The sequence below is a fragment of the Etheostoma spectabile genome, chromosome 20 (assembly GCF_008692095.1).
Source record: "Etheostoma spectabile isolate EspeVRDwgs_2016 chromosome 20, UIUC_Espe_1.0, whole genome shotgun sequence".
Classification (NCBI taxonomy): domain Eukaryota; kingdom Metazoa; phylum Chordata; class Actinopteri; order Perciformes; family Percidae; genus Etheostoma; species Etheostoma spectabile.
In genome coordinates, this window is record NC_045752.1 from 883,169 (window position 1) to 898,875 (window position 15,707).

General features: G+C 42.4%; 1 protein-coding gene across 1 annotated transcript in view; it reads right to left on the reverse strand.

Annotated features, from left to right (window-relative positions):
- actn1 (actinin, alpha 1) overlaps positions 1–15,707 on the reverse strand; it is a 68,691-nt gene that overhangs the window by 28,322 nt on the left and 24,662 nt on the right. The window contains exons 2-5 of the mRNA XM_032501116.1: positions 10,835–10,949; positions 9,367–9,486; positions 3,747–3,833; positions 2,606–2,693 (exon numbers count right to left, since the gene is read on the reverse strand). Coding sequence (XP_032357007.1) covers positions 2,606–2,693; positions 3,747–3,833; positions 9,367–9,486; positions 10,835–10,949 — 410 coding nt within the window. The remainder of the gene's footprint in view (positions 1–2,605; positions 2,694–3,746; positions 3,834–9,366; positions 9,487–10,834; positions 10,950–15,707) is intronic.

A 15,707-nucleotide genomic window follows, 5' to 3' on the forward strand; every position in this document is an offset into this window, starting at 1 on the left:
ACCAGGCCTCTCCCTTTACCTTCTCCTCAAATGACCCCCCACCCCCCGCCGCACCACCTTTCTTCTCGCCTCGGCTTTCATCCACATCTGAGGATCACAGGGGTCTTCTTTCAATTATTCAACAGGCGTGGATGCATCCCACAGCGTGACGTAGACCGAGGCCTGAACACTGCGACCCCACTCACAGTGACAGGAACAGACACTCAAATATTCTGCTTAACTACAAGTTCTATTACTTTGAGGTACTTCTACTTAAGTACAAGTAAAATTACGAAGCAAAGCAAAATAAAATGTAGCTCATGTAAAATTTGCTTTACTAGTATAAGTGATTACAACAACCAGTACAACTAATTTACTAGTAAAACTAATTTGATAACCTTGTTTGCGGTGCATGCAGTAAGACTACTGATATCATTTGATCTGAATGATCTTCCTTAAAATACAGGGGGCATAAATATACCCCCCTATGTTAAATTCCCATAGAGGCAGGCAGATTTTTACTTTTAAAAGGCCAGTTATTTCATGGATCAGGATACTACGTATCCTAAAAAAGTTCCCTTGGCCTTTGGAATTAAAATAGCCCCCCCATGATCACATATCCTTCACCATACCTAGAGACTGGCATTGGATTTTCCCTCATTTTTTCATTAAGGCATTAAGATCAATTTCTAAAAGATGATTTTTTTTATTCCTCTTTTTAGTCAACTTAAGCAGTGGAGCAACACTGTATTTATGAATGAATGAATGAATGAATGAATGAATGAATGAATGAATGAATATAGAGACCGATTTAAAAGTGTCTGATAGACAGAGGTTTCTGAAGTTTTTAAAAGTCCAATCTCCAGATCCAGATCAGACTGTAAAAGGAGGGGTGGCGGGGGTATGACCCCCCCCCCCTCCCTTTTCATTTACTAAAACGTGTCCTTTATTTGCTTTTAAGATTTTTTTTGTTGCTTTTATTTGATAGCCAGTGTAGAAACAGACAGGAAGCATGGGGGGAGAGAGGGGTGTGACATGTGCATCAAAAGGTCCCCAGCAAGAAGTCAAACTGTGGACGTTGTTGTCATGGCTACCGGGACGCCCCAAACTATGCCCTCATACTGTCCGACCGCCAACATTCAGAAGGAAGAAGCTCTGAGTGGATCAAAATACTGAAAAGCTGTGGCCGGGTAGCTCAGTCGGTAGAGCAGGCGCACATTTATCGAGGTTTACTCCTCAAAGCAGCGGCTGCGGGTTTGACCTGCGGCCCTCTGCTGCATGTCATTCCCAATCTTTCTCACCTTTCATGTCTTAATCTGTCATGTGATATTAAAGGCTTAAAAAGGCCCAAAAAATAATCTTAAATATATATATATATATATATTATTAAGGGTGTGACGAGATCTCGTTTTACGAGATCTCGCGAGATTAAAACGTGACGAGATTTCTCGTCGAGGTGAAAAGTTGTCTCGTGAGGCGCTGTGTGGCAACATTTTGGTTTTCCTGCGGAAATGATAAACGGCGAAAGAGTGACAGACAAGACGAACACAATATGTAACATTGTAAGAAAAAAATGCCGTATACCGCGGCTAACACGAGCACTATGCAAAACACTTACAGCACCACCACAGCTCTCTACTAACTACTGCACCCGCGACGAAAACATTAAAAAAAAATTTAAAAATTTGTTTCTGTTTGCACTTGTAGTTTTAAGAGAGCAGTACTTTGGTTATTGATACACTTACTGTTTGCATTTAAAGTGTTTATTTTTCTGTTATTTACACATTTATTTTATTTATACTGTTTATTTTTTTTAAATAAACAGTATACAGCACCTAAATTGTTTTGCATTTTGTGATTTTTCAGTTGAATAAAAAACTATTTTCCATTCATATATTTCATAAAGGATTTCTTTAATTTTTTTTTTTAAATCTCGTCTCGTCTCGTTCTCGTGACCCCAATCTCGTGATGTGTCTCGTCTCGTGGAGTAAGCGTCTCGTCACCCCTAATATATATATAATATATATTATATATATATATATATAAAACAAACACATAGCTTTAGCACCGCGTCTAGTTCCCAAGCTATGTCAGTGTATTCTCACAGCGCTGGCCCCGTCCTCTGGCCTTATGCATACTTCATACTGTATGTGAACCTAGAACCAAATGATCCAAGGTCAAACCCCAGTCTGGACTGATGCTCATATTCAGCCGTTTCCTCGTGTACACTGCTGCTGTATCCAAGTCCCAACTATGCTCTGCTTAAATTACAGTACAACTGGATTTGTATTGGCGTTCCCCTTCAGCAAAATCTCGAAACTTAAAAACTCTTGTGGACTTACTTTTGTTTATTAGCCCAGGCTCTGATTCAATTTGGCAGAGTAGCACCTTTAAGAGCCAAATAAACAAATGCATCAAAAAAAGTAAAGTTTCCTAAAGTGAAATGTTACACCAAATAAAGGAGAGTTTAGGTCAGATGATGGTCCCCCCCCTGCTCTTTCACATTCTTTGGCCTAATTTTCCCTGCGTGACGCCGAGACTCTTGGCGTCCTCTTATTAACTGTAACTGCATCTCGGCACGTGAGTGAAACCCCCTTTCTCTGGTTACTTGTCGTGTGTCGCTCACCTGATGTGAAAGTTTTGGATGTTGACATTCTTGTAGGGCGCGGTCTTCCTCTGGCACCACAGCAGCAGGCCCTCCTTGGCCGACGTCTCTGCGGCCGGAGAGAAGGATCATTGGGAAGTTGGAAGAACAGGCTTTTTAGTTTGACCAACTCTCCACCAATCCCCGTTTAGTGGTCGATTAAGTGGAGGTGAAGTGAATGGGAAGCATGAGTGTTTGCCCGGGCGTTTCGTGCTCTTGTTTCCAGCGGATACAGAAAGGTGTCTGGTTTATTGTTTTGTCCCAAAACTTGTCAAATTAAATACTTTAGAATACGCCGCACTGGAATCTAATGCTCAACAAACGGAGGATGATCACTCCTGACATTTAAATGACATTGTAAGTGCATTATATGTTAACCAAGGAGAGCACCATAATGCATACGTGTCCACCTCCGAAAGAGACATTCCCAGTCAAATTAACATGTATTAGCTCAGTGAAAAGAGTTTGTAGGAGTTCCTTTCAATAAAGTGAGTAAAGCCCGACCGACGTATCAACAGATATTAGACCTTTCCCGATCTTTCAGTATCTGCATTTATACTGGATGATAATTTTTTTTTTTTTTTTTAATCCAAATTCATTCATTCATCCAAATCATTTATAATGACAAATAAATGATTCTGATAAATGAATATTTAAAAAATAAAACAAAAACGGATGTTATGAGTGTTGCCGTTGTATAGTCTGTCCCCCAGAGGACGCTCTACAACGTCCCTGTTGTCACTGATTATTATTTTTTGTTATTGTGTTTTTGTACTTTAAGTTTCATACATTAAGTTTTTATTTTCACACATTTATTTATCAGAACTTTAATATTTTTGATGTTCCTCGGTTCTGTTGTGACAACAAACAAATGATTATCTTACTATTTTAGTGAGAACTCCTAAATAACTAATGTTAGGGAAATCTGTTTTGTTACGCGTTTCTGGATTTTTTTTGTTTTTAAAGATATATCGACCGATATATTGGAATATCGGATTTTTTAAATAACCAAATATTTGTATCGGTATCGGCCTTAAAAAAAAAAAAAATCGGTCGGGCTCTAAAAGTGAATAAACAGGAAGACACACACACAGCAAGACACATACACACACTCTCCCTCTACCTTCCACAGAAATGTCTTGGATGGCGAAGCGGAGGATTATGGTCCAGATCATTCCCAGGGTCATCTTGGCGTTGCCGTCTACGATCTCTGAAAGAAGGGAAAAGCAATACCGTTGTCATTTCAGGGTTTACCCATTTAGCAGCCACTCCTAAAGTACATTTCTCACGTCTGGCAGACATGCTCAGAAGCCCAGATCTGGTGACTTCCTGGTGAAAAGCTGTCCTGATGTCTTGAATGTGGTCAAAAGGTGAAAGCTAGCTGCAGAGCCACCACATCGGAACGGTCCCATCGGAACATATGAACTACTGATTGACTGCTATACATTTTGTACAGACATCCTACTAAAAAGATGCATCCATCCAATGCTTTAGTTCAGGACCAAATACCTGCAAAACTAATGACATGCCCATCCGAATCAGCTGACTTAAGCGTTAAGCTCGAAGCCTGACAGAGCTGCTGGTTAGGTCATTTTTATAGTATAACTCAAAGGGCTTTGCAGTCTTTCCAGTCTTAAGATCCTCAGTTTAGAAGAAAAAACTCCCCAAAAGGAAGGGGAAAAAGAAGAAACTTAAGAAGAGCAACAGACGTGCAATGATGTTGTGTGCTCAGACATCTATTGCATAGACTACATTCTAGTCGAGCTGGAAATTCCTAATCTTCTCAGGTGTTTCAAAAGCATTATAATAAGTCTTTACTATAAAGTTGAAGAATCTGCATCACACTGAAATATTCATTAAATGCTTGAAAACAAAAGCGATATGTAACCCAATGTCTAAAAATCAAGTTCTTCTTACATGTTTTGATGGCTCTTGACCTGAAAGTCGGTGTACATTTAGAGTTAACTTTTGTTACTAGATGTCCAATATTATAAATCATCAACAGAAAGAAATAAGGCCCCCGATGCACAAATATGGCAACGTAACGACTTCTCGAAACAATAACCACCTTTTGAAGAAAAGAAAAAAGATTAGTCAATTAGTACTTGTAGAGGGGGAAGGTTAAATGAAACGTGTGAGGATTCCCCTGGCTGTCAATCAGCTGCAGTGAGTGGACCGCCTCTGTCCGTCTGTGTTGTCGATAATGAAAATCCACCTCAACAGGTCACCCTGCCCGCCTTCAATAATCATTTGTTTCTCCCTCTAATCCAATAAGGCGGGGGGGGGGGGGGGGGCACGAGCTCCGCCGGCCACACGACTGTGACGGACAAACTTGGACTGCGAGATGTCAGTCAGATGTGTGTGCGTGTAACGCGGTGTGAAGGACGGCGCGGGTCGAATTAGGGAAGAGGAAAACGACGCACTCAGTGGTTGGGGGCGGACACATGCAGATCCATGTTGAGATTGGTCCTAATGAACATGACTGATCAACATGGGGAACGGACACAAATCCCCCCCCCCCCCCCAATGAGTGGTATGGATCTGACCCTCAAGCAGTCCCGTCCCATCCCTGCGCCAGCGTGTGGCGAGCGGGGCTGCAGGGCCGCTCCACCCGGAGAGGATTCCAGGCTAATCTGTCTGGAATGCTGCTCTGGCTTAGGAGCTCTGATACCGGCCTCTGGCCTGCAAACAGAAACCTCCATCTTATCAAGGAAATTTGGTTCTCATTGGAGCCAAAAAGTCTTTGTTTTCCTAAAACTGAAAATCTGCTAGTAAGATTATATTCATACGTTTTGTCTTGTTTTTACGAATGGTTGATCAACAAAAAAAGTAGATGACAACACATCTCAACACCCTGGTTCCACGGTCTTGATGTCTTACTATATTGTTTGGCCTTCTATAATAGTAGAGCAAATATTTGGGGGGGTTTTAGATCGTCGGTCAGACAAAACAAGTACTTTTTTTATTATTTTCAGACATTTTATAGATTAAGTGATTGATTGATTGAGCAAGAAAATATCCGGCAGATTATTCAGGAAGGAAAATAATCCTTAGTTGCAGTCCAATAGTCCTAAAGAGTATAATCTGTATGGATTCTAGCATAACAATCAGCCTTACTTTGACTTCTGTCAAGATTAGAGCTGAGTGTTTTTCAATACTATCGCCAATCTGATACTAAAAAGATATTTGCTCTAAGATTTATAACAGTGTTTTTTTTTTTATTGAACAAAAGACGCTTAACTTCTCAAATGCTAAATGGTATTGAGAATACAAACATTGTATTATTGGTACTCCCAACAAACTACGCAAGACTGGCTGTATGGTGGGGGATCAGCGTATTAATCATCTGATGTATGCAGATGATTTAATTGTTATGTCTCCACATAGTGTTGGCCTACAGCAACTATTTAGAGTCTGCTCAAACTATGGAAAGACATCACATTCAATGCAAAAAAAAGTGTGTTGTAAATAATTGCCAGAACTAAGGCAGAACAGGATGCCATGCTTTCCCTCTTTTTACAGGGCAAGAGCTTAACATGGTTATTAAAGTAAAATACCTGGGCCACATCATCAGGGATGAGCTCTGTGACGATGATGACATCTATATGGACAAGCAAATATGCTGGCACGCAAATTCAATATGTGTGCTAAAGAAGTTAAACCTCTTTTTAGAGCATACTGTGCTCCACTGTATACAGCTCACCTATGGTGCAGCTACAGTGAAGCAAAGATGAATAAGATAAAGGTGGCATATAAGGATGCATTTGGGATCCTGTGTAAGTGTCCAAGATGGACCAGTGCTAGTCATTTAACCATGCTGTGATGAGGAACCTTATGTACAGAGTCAGGTGCCGATTCACAGAGTCAAAGAATCCCATTTGACCAGCTTTAACCAACCTGCACTTAGTGATACCAGATGGACCTCCCAACTCTGGGAACACGCATCTGTACCGGTTTTAATTATTGGCCACAGTATGTATGTGGGAGCTGGTTGATGTGGCTCGGGAAAGGGAAGTTTGGGGTCCCCTGCTGGAGCTACCCCCCCCCCCCGCGACCCAATACCAGATAAGCGAACGATGAAGAAGGTTTGACTTGTATTGGAACCTAGTTAGATTGATTAATGCGCTGGCAAATAGGTTTTTACTCGTTTTAAGAAAATAAGACCTTAAAATAGTTTTAAAAACCTATTAAACAAAAACATGACTTGATGAGATAGAGAGAGAGAGAGAGATTCAAACCCAGACTGCAGCCCAGAGCAGGCGGGGGGAGAATCATCAGCTAGAATATGTGCAATCATTATCTTATCGATCCACGTTTCATGAAGATGTAGCAGGATTATGCACGAGTCAGCTGGTTTTTTTCAGTTACATCTCAGCGATTATTAAAACATTTTCCTTACTTGAATTTATTTCAACATGTTTGTGTCAGACAGTGACAGACACCCTGTGTGTAGAGCGGCAACGATTAATCGATTAGTTGTCAACTAGTCTCGCTTTGCAAGGCCTTCCTCCACAGCGCTGCGGAGGAGGGTCTGGCTAGTCCACACAGCATGCCGGGATGGGAGAAAATCATGCTCTGGTTTATTGGAATGTCTTTAAACCTAAGCGCCGGACGGAGCCACGGTGCCGCTGCAAAATAACCTTGAGAAGGAACTTGTTTTTTTCCCATTATTATTCCATTAGTGAAATGATCAACAGATTAAAATCAACTATGAACATAATTGGTAGTTGCAGCCCTACCTGTGTGTTTAACATGGATTTGACTAATTTGTTCAGATTCTTTAAATTAAGTTCACCAAAAATTCCAAAATGACATTTTTGACAGTTTTGGTTTTATGTACTGATATTTTAAGATATGCCTTTGAAATCTCTGTTGCCATCCCAACAGGGAGCATTAAAAATGACATTTGCCAACTGCTTTCATGAGGATTATTTCTTCAGTGGAAATTAGTTCCAGCAGGAATTGTCAACAGTAAGGTTTGTGGATGATCCAGAATAACCGGGACATTGTTTCTGGAAAGACAAGTTGCTGTTGAGTTGATTGAATATATCCTCTTTCAGCGCTTTTGGGCAACACAATAAAATGTTTGTTCTCCTCCACTGTATTATCTTAAAACCTAAAAAATCTGCTGCACGGCCAAATACCACAAGGGGTTAGTAGAACAAAATATGTATGTTGAGTGACCTGACCCTTTAAAAACCTTCAGATATTCATGGCTTAGTAGACACAGTTTGTAGTTTCTTTTTGCAACCAGTGTTGGGGAGTAAATAGCTACAACAACAACAAAAAAGTGTAACTAACTGACCGTAACCTATTAAAATGTTCATGATTACATTGGGGGTAACTGGGAAATGCTAGGCTATATGTGGGATAATAATAATGATGTTGGTTTGCATGTTTTGCAAAGCAAATGCACAATAGCTTCTTTTGCCATTTCCATCCACTGCCGTTGTTTAGTGAAGATTCATTTCCATTGGTTCTCCCGTTTGAGTTTGCAGCGCCACCAGTCTCACAGTTCAACTGCCTCTCAAGCTGTCTGAGGGCTGCCGCTGTGGCCACGGAAAGCTGAATTTTTTTTTAAATAATTACGTTACATGACTTTGATGAAGTAATTAAATAGTTACACTACTAGAACATTTTAACATATTACATTTCCAAACCCTCCCAACACTGTTTGCAACACATGGTTGCAGCTGTCGCCATGGTCCCGCTACACATTCTGCGATGCCATGTTCATCCTGCTACGCTCTGCGGTGCCCAGCTACGTCCTGCCACGTCCTGCCACGCCTTGTAATGCCCACAGTGCCCTGCTATGCCATGAACTACTACAAATAACTACTACAAACTACTATTTTTTTGTGACTGTTATTGCCACTCTTCATTCTGACCCCAACCGGTCGTCAGACTCCGCCTACCAAGAGCCTGGGTCTGGATCTGGGTCTGGGTCTGTCCCAGGTTTCTTCCAAAAGGGAAGTTTTTCCTCGCAACTGTCGCACTGTTGCTTGCTCTGGAGGAAACTACTAGAACTGTTGGGTCCTTGTAAATTCTGGAGTGTGGTCTAGACCTACTCTATCTGTAAAGTGTCTTGAGATAACTCTTGTTATGAATTGATACTATAAATATAAAAATGAATAGAACATTGAATTCATATGAACACGTGTTCAAAGTCTGTCAACTGTGGAAGATGCCAGAGGGGTGTGTGTTGTTGTGAAAGAGGGATATGGTTAGCAAGCAAGAGGAAGAGAGAGCGAGAGAGAAAGTTTACTTGGCTAAAGAGTAGCTTACTGTCCGATGGGAGGAGGATGGGCATCCCCAAGTTATTTGTGCTAAACAATGAGCAGCCTCAGCCCCTGAGGGAATTGCTGATCCTTAAGATCGCTCTCAGAAAATGCACTGCGAAGCACAACCTCCGAGGGAACTATCCCAACTAAGGATGTCATTAGACTGCACAGCAGCCAGCAGCACTGCTATGGTAACGAGAGAGAGAGAGAGAGAGAGAGAGAGAGAGAGAGAGAGAGAGAGAGAGAGAGAGAGAGAGAGAGAGAGAGAGAGAGAGAGAGAGAGGGCCAGAGTACATTGTAGGCCTACATAACTATTCACAGAATAACAGGCAGAATGGTAGCTATTGATTTGGCTGATAGCCTAATTAAAATCGATAGGCGACAGTCGGAGATGTGAATACAGTGAGAGACGGTTGCTTTGTGAAGAGATCCCTAACCTTCATCTTCTCTGACATCACTCACCCTCTGCTCCGATAGACACCAGCTTCACTCCTTTGCCGGTGATGAAGTCGAGCGCTTTGTTGACGTTGGAGATCTTGTGCACTCTCATCTTGCCTCTCTCGGGTTTGGCCAAGCGTTCGCCTACATAGGGAAACACGAGAGACGGCAGGAAGATAGGAGGATGGGTAAGTCTGGCGCTTTCACAAAGTAATCACCTTTAAAATAAATCACAGTCGGTGCTGGAAGAAGACATAAAATGAAAGGGAACTCATGGCGAGGAGATAAGGTTGCAGAAAATACTGGAGCATAGCTCTCCTCAAAACAAAAACTAAACAAACAAGTGTTCCAACCTTACTTCTTGTGGTTTTAAAGAGATAGTTTGACATTTTGGGAAATACTTGCTGAGAGTTTGCGTAGAAGATTGAAGGGCTGTCCTGAATATCAATTCTTTTGAGCTTAGAATGCTTTGGTACTAATCAAAAGCGAATATTCAAAGCTTCTGATCCAGACTCAGCCAGTGCAACACCTCACCGGAGCACAGTGACATTACGCACGGCCACACTATTTCTACCGGCAGGAAATCGCCTGAACACCACCAGACTGCTGCAGCATAACCGCACAGCTCAGTGACTTAACCCTCATGTTGTCCTCGGGTCAAATTGACCCATTTTCCTACATCAATGTTCTTTTTAACTACCCAAAATAACATAACGCTCTTTGGCAAGTACAAAACTCTACTTTCATGAATTTTAGGGCGTCTTATTCAATTTTTATAGCATTTGAAAACAAATGTAAGTACTTTTGAACTAGTATTGAGTAAAAGTTGACATATTCCAGTCTGGATTATCCATCAACATCCAGCTTTTCTAACTCAAACATTAGGCATAATTTCCTATAAATGAGGTTTACTGAGCATAAATTCCAAAAATAACTGTAAAACTAAAGTTAATGAATAAGTGTTACGTAGTTTTGAAAAAGAAAAGTGACAATCATTGGAAAAAAAAAAAAAGCATCAAAAGTGTTAAAGGGATACAAATGTAAGAATTTTTTTAAAACATCAATAAAAAGCGTCAACAAAATTGTTGATTTTCCAATTTAGACGGGAAGACAACACAAGGGTTAACGTTTCTCCGTTCTCGGCTGAGATGGACAGAATAGCTGATATGTAGCTGCTGAATCCAGCCTGCATGAATATTTTTCAGGGTTCATTTTATTAAACTATTTATTTTTTGAGGATACAGATATTACAGTATTGAAGGAAAAAGAAAACAAATATTCAAATGATAAAAATTGAAGAGGACCGATACCAATCTAAGACACGCCAGTGATATCAATCTTTTCTTCTGACTTTCAGCAAGAAAGCAAAAAAAGCACATTTCTCAAAAATATCTAACTATTCCTTTAAGACCGACCCAAACTTGGCATGTGACGGCGCCGTCCATGCCAACGCTGTCCTTCAGGTAATCCTGTTAAGGAAAACCCTGGTTACCTGAGATGACCTCCAGCAGCAGCATGAGTTTCAGCCCATCCCGGAAGTCCTCCTCGATGTTCTCGATCTGCGTTCCTGCTTTCCTCAGGTGAGAGTTACACCAAGCTGTGAATGTCTGCGGGGACGGAGGAGAGGGAGAACAGCAGCCATCAGTGACAGCACTCAGACAAATAGTTACATACTGTTTGTGTGTGTGCAGCAGCTGCTGGGAAAGCGACCGGAGTCTCTTTAAGTTTGTTCATACCGCAGTTATTGAATTCACACCATTTTACAACCTGTTGATAATGGCACCAGTCCAGTGTCTTAAACCCGGCAGGGCTAACATCATCAGAGGCAGGATTACATCTGGGTCGGTATAACATAAAGGCAGCGGGTCCGTGTGTGAAGAAGTGAGAAATTTTACAACTGGAAGATAAAAGGTTTAAGCCTCCCATGTTGTCCAACATGAAGCGTCCACAGTCTTGATAGCTGCTCTGAGAGGCTGTACTTCAACACAGCGCTGATTTGAGCTAAATGCTAAAACCAGCGTAGGCCGTAGCAACATGACCACATTGTCAATGCTAATGCTAGAGCCTGTTAGAATGACAAGATGTGCTAATAAGCCATAAATATAAAAGTACAGCTGAGGCAGGTATTTGATCGTAAAGCAAAGTATTTGAGGGCTGCCATGGCTCAGTCCGTAGGGACCAGGCTTGGGAACCTACGGCTCGCTGGTTCAAGTAAACACGCTGTAGACCAAGTACGGAGCGGGGACTGGTGCCAGTTCACCTCCTGAGCACTGCCAAGGCCGTGAGCAAGGCACCAAACCCCCAACTGCTCAGGGTGCCTGTCCACGGGCGGCAGTTGCCTCCTCACTCTGACATCTCTCCCTTTTGTGCATGTATGGGTCCTGAGCATGTGTGTGTGTGTGTGTATTTCAGGCCTGTCTATAACGGTATCTATAAAAAAGGTATGCCTTCGTCTTACTGGAGGAATTAAAACTGATGATCGCGCTAGAGGAAAAGTTAATCAAAAGTTATTACGACTCATCCAAGTTGCGTTGTACAGTTGCTGAGATTTTTAACTCCGCAAAAACCGCAAATGTCATCCTTGGGGTGGTGCTGGATGAACTGTGAGCGGATCCCATAAGTCAGTGGGATTCGTCCTCTGAGAGCCGTGTACACGCCAATCCATCCAGTAGAGGACAAGATATTTTAGCATGGACCAAAGTGGTGTACCGACTGGCCAACAGACTAGCAGATGGCCATCCACAGGGCCATGGTAACAGCTCAAATCTGCGTTCAATGTGTCTGTGAGTGAAACGCTAAATCAGTACCAGCTGGGTGAATGTTGTTTTGTAGCTGAACCCGATCTATTGACTAATACATGTGTTTCCTGTTGGTGTATTCACACACTCCCACCCTGTCATGACAACCTTTCCCTGTGCTGCTGACAAGCTTATGTACTGCACTCTCGGCACACTGGGGCATTGTATACTGTGTACAGTAGGTGTAGCGGGCCTTCGGGTTCTCTGGCATTGCTGGCACGCAAAGATACTAACGGAAAACATCTGGAGCAGGAGCTCAGCCGCCCAACAGGAGCTGGCAATGACGAGTGGACCCGCCATGCACCCCGCTGTGAACGCCTCTTTATGAGTTCCCGGGTTAATTACACCCAGGGCCGAAACACCAGGCACCATGTTTCCACCAGAGAGCTGAAGGAGGACCTGCAGGAGCACAGCCAGCCGTTTATGAAAGCCTGCACTGTCTTTTACTGGCCTGCATTCAACTGACGGGGGAACAAAAGCCACTTAAAAGTCACTGGTGAGCTGCTCTGGAGCACTCGTGGAACTTCCGCGATGAAGTCACTCTTAAAAACGGGGTGGCATGAGGTTTACACGGCTATCAATAAACTCGAGAGCCGGGTTTCAGATGTGTGCGAGTTTGCTGCCATGCGGTGGGAATTTCAACCAATGAAAAAGCCAAAGGGATACTGCAGAAGATGTGGAGGGAGACGGACAGATTATATGGTGCTTTGTCTCCAAGGGTAGAACTGACAGAAAAAGACCAGAACTAAAGATTTATGGGCAAACGCACGCCCTGAGCCCATAGGATATTCCTCTAAAGCTAGGCATGATTTAAGTCAAGCTTCAACAGGCACTAAGATATTTCAATTACTCCTAATCAATAGACTCTTTAGAGGCGTGCCAAAGATTTTAAAGTGTTGAGGCAGGGTTGTGGTGTCAGCAGCTAACGGGAGCTCTGGATAATGTAATCAAAGTGTTACGGCAAGGTTGTTTCTGGCTCCGCAGGTTCAGGTCCTCACAATGTTGAAGTTTTCTTTTTTTGGTCCAGGATGTAATTTTGAATGTCCGCCCCTGTTCTTTCTCTTCCCTTTTATGGTAGACTTTCCCACCGCTTAACTTAACACAAACACCTTAAAACAATGACAGAAAGGGAAACTCAAAGTGCTGTAAGGGAATTTTGCAAATTTCCTCACATGGCAGCAAGAGGTAACTAGAAACCTTGACCTTTAGCAAGCTTACATCTTGTTAGTGTGAATTCAGCAAAGTGCACACAACCAATGTGACCTCCTAACACCATCATTTCAGATAGAAGGTAACAAAGGGGTAATGGGACTGGTGTTTTAAGGCGATAAAATGAGCACATTTTTACTTAAAACTCCTCCTTAGTGCAGCTTTACCAGGACCAGACACCTGAAAATGTCTTAAGGCTTTGAGTCAGCCCTGTGAAGAGCACAGTGGTGAAATCGACTGAAAGTTCACAGGAGGAATGTTAGCTTGTTAAATGTGTTGGACGGAGGGTAAGGGTAAGTTTGTCTGCTCTGGGGCTGGGCGACAGGCCTCCTCCTGAAAGGAATTAGCCGGCCCTCCTGCAGCTCCTCTAACTCCCTGGGTCACTGTGGAGCTTGGCAGCAGCACACAGGCTGGCAGCCACCTGCACCGTCACATGACCCGCTGGCTGTGTTTTGGTCAACACTCCCAGGCCCTTCAGGTGTTCTGGGGCTCTTGGCAGGTCAGGACACTGAGTTACCGGTTCACTGGGTGCAGCGGCTGATCACTGCATGAGCAGACATCACAGATAGGGCAGAAAATGACATCACTTTACTGTAATGCAGCCTTTAAAACCAGGAAAAGATAACTATTATGCCATATTTCAATATCCAAATTCAAGGATGATATCTAGCCTCATAGGGATATATTGCCTAGCCTAATCTGAACGTTTGTTATACAATTTATTTTATTTTTATACATGGATTGTTGACTGGAGAGGATGCCAACGTTTTGCCTAGGACATGTAGCCTCATTCTTTTATCACATCATCGTGTATCTAGCCATGGAGTCAATGTTTAGGACTCTTTTTACAGGCTTCCTGTTTAAAAAAATAAAAAAAATAAAAAAAGTCCTCGGGCATCATTTTAAAGTTAGTATTGTCAACCAACCCATAGAGCTAAAGTTAGCTTAATTAGCAAGCTAGCTGTAGTTGAAAAATCAGCTAGAAATGAGAAGCTTACTAATTACCCGCAGTAGGTAGATGGACAGTGACAGAACATCTAGTTCATTCATTTACACATGACACTAGTTTGTCTTTGTAACTCAGCACATTGTAAGGAATTGTTTTGGTGGCCGACTAAATGAGCCACCGGAGAAAAAACGCCCCCAGAGAGTTGTGTTGTCATCGGTTGCTATCGCTCCAATGCGACTGTAGCCGGTGGTTTTTACCCTTTGCAGAAGTATTTACATCCAAAGGAAGAGTAGTAAGATCACAAACATGTAGGAGTGAAGCTTTATCCTCAGCGTTAATAGCGTTATCAGATAAAGTATAGGCACTGATAACCTATGACAATCGCTGTATTAAAACGGTTTGTTATTGGAATTATTGAAAGGTGAATTACTTATTTTTGCTCAGCCAGATTTGATCTACTTCTTCGCCATCTGGGTATTTCCTCCACTTCCAAGAATGACTATTGACAAAAGCCAGCTCCAACAACTGGTGTCAACATGTTGGGGAGAACAATATCAACACTGAGACCTAGAGATGATTATCAGAAGGATCGGCCCTGGGGCCAAGCTGGGCACATTGTTTTGATATTGGCTAAAATAAAGCCCGGCCGAGTGTTTCTGGAATTCAAACAACTTCAACGAGTGAGACGTCTCATCTGGAGCGAATTGCCTCACATCAATTTCAGGAGTTGGAACCTGTCAACTAAACTAATTCATATCATATCAATAATTCGGCTTAAACACACTAACTTTGAACCCGGGTCTCCGGTATGTTAAGGAAGTGAAAAATAAGGTTTGTTCGATTACTATATTGCACACACACACTTTTAGCTTCCAACACTCCACACTTAAGCAATTCATCAGAATAGGACAAGATTCACTAGACGGATAGAATAAAATCAGCATCTGTTGTAATATGACCATTTCTACCACACACACACACACACACACACACACACACACACACACACACACACACCACACCACACACACACACACACACACACACACACACACACACACACACACACACACACACACACACACACACACACACCACACACACACACACACACACACACACACACACACACACACACACACACACACACACCACACACACACACACACACACACACACACACACACACACACACACACACACACACACACACACACCAAAGGCCAAAAAAAAAAAAGTTGATCAAAATTCCTAGTAGAACACAAGTAACCAGTTTTTTCTAGTTGTCTGGAAGCTGCATCTCTGTGCAGTTTACCTGGGAGGCTCCTGGTTGTGTGGAGAACTCTGTCGCTTCGTCCAAGTGCACAGTAAATTCTCTGTATAATTGTTGAAAGCTGGGTGCAAAATGG